Here is a 2968-nt window from a genome sequence, read left to right as displayed (position 1 = left end):
ACAGACTGTTAACCTCAAGATATGGAAGTGTTTGTGAGTCAACGAAGCTTCACAAACTCTGTCACCGTCTGCCTTTGTCAGAGTTCAGCTACGTAAAGAGTGATTTAGGTTGATCTTAGTGATTGTAAGACTCATACTAAAGTGAGCTCAAGTACTGCATCCTGACCCTGGCCGTGAGGTAAGCAAGCTAAAAAATATGTAATTAAGTAATTATGTAAATGTAAAAGGAAGCAGTTCTTGGGTTTTTTAAACTAACGTTGTACTGTTAACTAACTTGTAGAGTCTATGTGTAACCATCTTCCTGACTGTAAAACATAGTCAAACATTAAAACATTGAAGTGACTCATACTGTCCACAGCAGGATAAATATTGCTATTAAAGCTAATGAAATTACGTTATATTATATTACATGCTATAACTGAATTGTATAACATTCACTTGATATAATAATGGCACAACTGTTGCCCCAGTCTAGCTCAGAATAAACTCCAAAACAGATATATCAATAATTAAATTGGAAAATTACTTCAGTAAATGTGTTCGGATTCAAAGGTAAAATCCACAATACCAGTACCTAATGCAAAAGTCCATGCTGTGCCAGTGTCCAATCATTTCATAATGAAACTGACACTGTTGTACCAGAAAATGTAACCCAAAAGCTTGCAGTGCTGTCATCATGTAAGCATTTCCCAAAAAGTGTGTGAGTCACTGACAAGACAAGACACTGAGGTTCTGATTCAAAGATACAAAGGTTTTGTTTGTGGTTGAAAAGTGGTACTATGAAGAGGTCATCTTTTTCTTGCTTATGTGTGTGTGTAATTATATATTGTTGCTAATGGTTGACTTAAGGAATCAAAATGCAGAGTTACATTGTGTTGCCAAACAATATCAGCAGCGTGGTGTGTCAGTAATGTATGTTTTTTGTCCAATGCATCACCAAAATGTAACATCTTGGCAAAATGAGTCTGAGAAAAGTCCAGTTTACCTTCTACAAATTCTTTCATATGAACATAATGATAATAAGTAGCAGCAGTAGTAGTGGTAGTAGTTGTGGTTGTTGTATTAGTAATCAGTGGTATTTATTTCATGTTATTTCTTTGTTACTAGGACTATTTTCCTTCATTTTAATTTTTTATTTATTTATGTCAAAATATCAGTAGCCGTTATAATCCATCTTTAATAATGGAGACTGCCCTTATTTACAATTTTTGGGGGTTTATAGTGCATATTATGATTGCGTGGAATATGGTCCTCCAGGTGTTACTGTAATAAACAGGAAGTAAAGATTTAAAACCCTGAATGAAAACAATCAACAGCTGACTGACATATTGTGTTTGTGTGCTGTTTTGACGCAGGCACCTGCTGGAAAATGACCCTGCAACCATTAACTCCAGTGAACTGTGCAGGCCTCCTACAGCCCGGCTGCTCTCTGCTACAGCTGGATGGTGAAGTTCTTTTGTTTGGCCAGAAAGGATGGCCCAAGCGCTCATGTCCAACAGGGGTATTTGGGGTTCGGGTTAAATGTGGTGAGATGAAGTTGAGGGCCATCTCCTTCTCCAATGACTCATGCTATCTTCCTCCATTACGCTGTCCAGCTGTGTGCCGCCTCGACCCCTATGATGGGCTTCCAGAGAGTTATCTCATCCACGGGGGCCGCACCCCAAATAATGAGATCTCATCGAGTCTGTATCTGCTGACCATGGATAGCCGTGGTTGCAATCGTAAACTGACCTTGTGCTGCAAAGAGAAAGAACTGGTGGGAGAACTGCCAGGGGCCAGATACGGCCACACAATGAGCATGATTCAAAGCCGAGGAAAGACAGCTTGTGTATTGTTTGGGGGTAGATCCTACATGCCTGCAGGAGAGCGGACCACAGAGACCTGGAACAGTGTCGTCGACTGTCCTCCTCAGGTGTTCCTGTTTGACTTGGAGTTTGGTTGCTCCTCTGCTCACACTATACCTGAACTCAGCGATGGACAGTCTTTCCATTTGGCCTTTGCCAGAGAAAACTGCGTCTACTTCCTCGGGGGTCACTCGCTCACCTCTGACTCCCGCCCCCCTCGACTCTTTTGCCTGCGCATTGAGCTTCTGCAGGGCAGCCCCTTGCTTTCTTGTGAGACTCTGGACACTGGCATATCCATCTCTAGTGCTATAATCACCCGTACAGGTCCTTCTCACAGATATATCATCTTAGGTGGGTATCAATCAGACTCTCAGAAGAGGATGGAGTGCAGCACTGTGATTCTGGATGAGAAAGGAATCCACTTTGAGCCCTTGGAACCACCAAATTGGATCCCAGATATCATCCATAGTCGTACTTGGTTTGGCGGCAGTGCCGGAGAGGGAAGCGTCCTACTTGGTGTACCCACTGAGGGAAGGCCATGCCAACAAGATATGCATTACTTTTATCTGGTGAGCTTCCAGACACAGGGAGAAGGCCAAGAGGAAGAAGGAACCCAGGGCTGCAGCCAGGAGTCAACAGATTACGATGACTCCACTCCTCTTGAAGACTCTGAGGAGCTCTACTTTGGTCGTGAGCCACATGAGCTGGAGGACAGCAGTGATGGAGAAGGGGATACTTACAATGAGGACGATGAAGAAGATGAATCACGAACAGGCTATTGGATCAAATGCTGCCTGGGCTGTCAGTTGGACCCCAACAAGTGGGAGCCATTCTACTCCACTGAGCTCCACCGACCAGCCATGATCTTCTGCTCCAGGGGGGAGGGTGGGCACTGGGTCCATGCCCAGTGTATGGAGCTGTCTGAGACCCTGCTGCTAAGGCTCTCTCAGGGCAACAAAAAGTACTTCTGCCTGGACCATGGAGGCTTGCCTTACCAGGAGATGACCCCACCTCGACAGGTCATGCCTTTGAAGCGTACCCCCATGAAAGTTAAGGACAGGAAAACTCCGATAATCAAGATGTCCCTTGCCAAAAAAAACTTTTTCAGAAGACTTTTTGACTGA

General features: G+C 44.0%; 1 protein-coding gene across 1 annotated transcript; it reads left to right on the top strand.

Annotated features, from left to right (window-relative positions):
• The first annotated feature begins 1369 nt into the window (after positions 1-1369).
• rag2 (recombination activating gene 2) lies at positions 1370-2968 on the top strand. The gene has a single exon (XM_035665449.1). The coding sequence runs from the start codon at positions 1370-1372 to the stop codon at positions 2966-2968; it is 1599 nt and encodes a 532-aa protein (XP_035521342.1).

This window comes from Morone saxatilis, unplaced genomic scaffold (genome assembly GCF_004916995.1).
Source record: "Morone saxatilis isolate NCDOM2014 unplaced genomic scaffold, NCSU_SB_2.0 Contig2, whole genome shotgun sequence".
In the NCBI taxonomy this organism is placed as follows: Eukaryota; Metazoa; Chordata; class Actinopteri; family Moronidae; genus Morone; species Morone saxatilis.
Note: the sequence above shows the minus strand (reverse complement) of the source record. Positions and strands in the feature narration are given on the sequence as shown.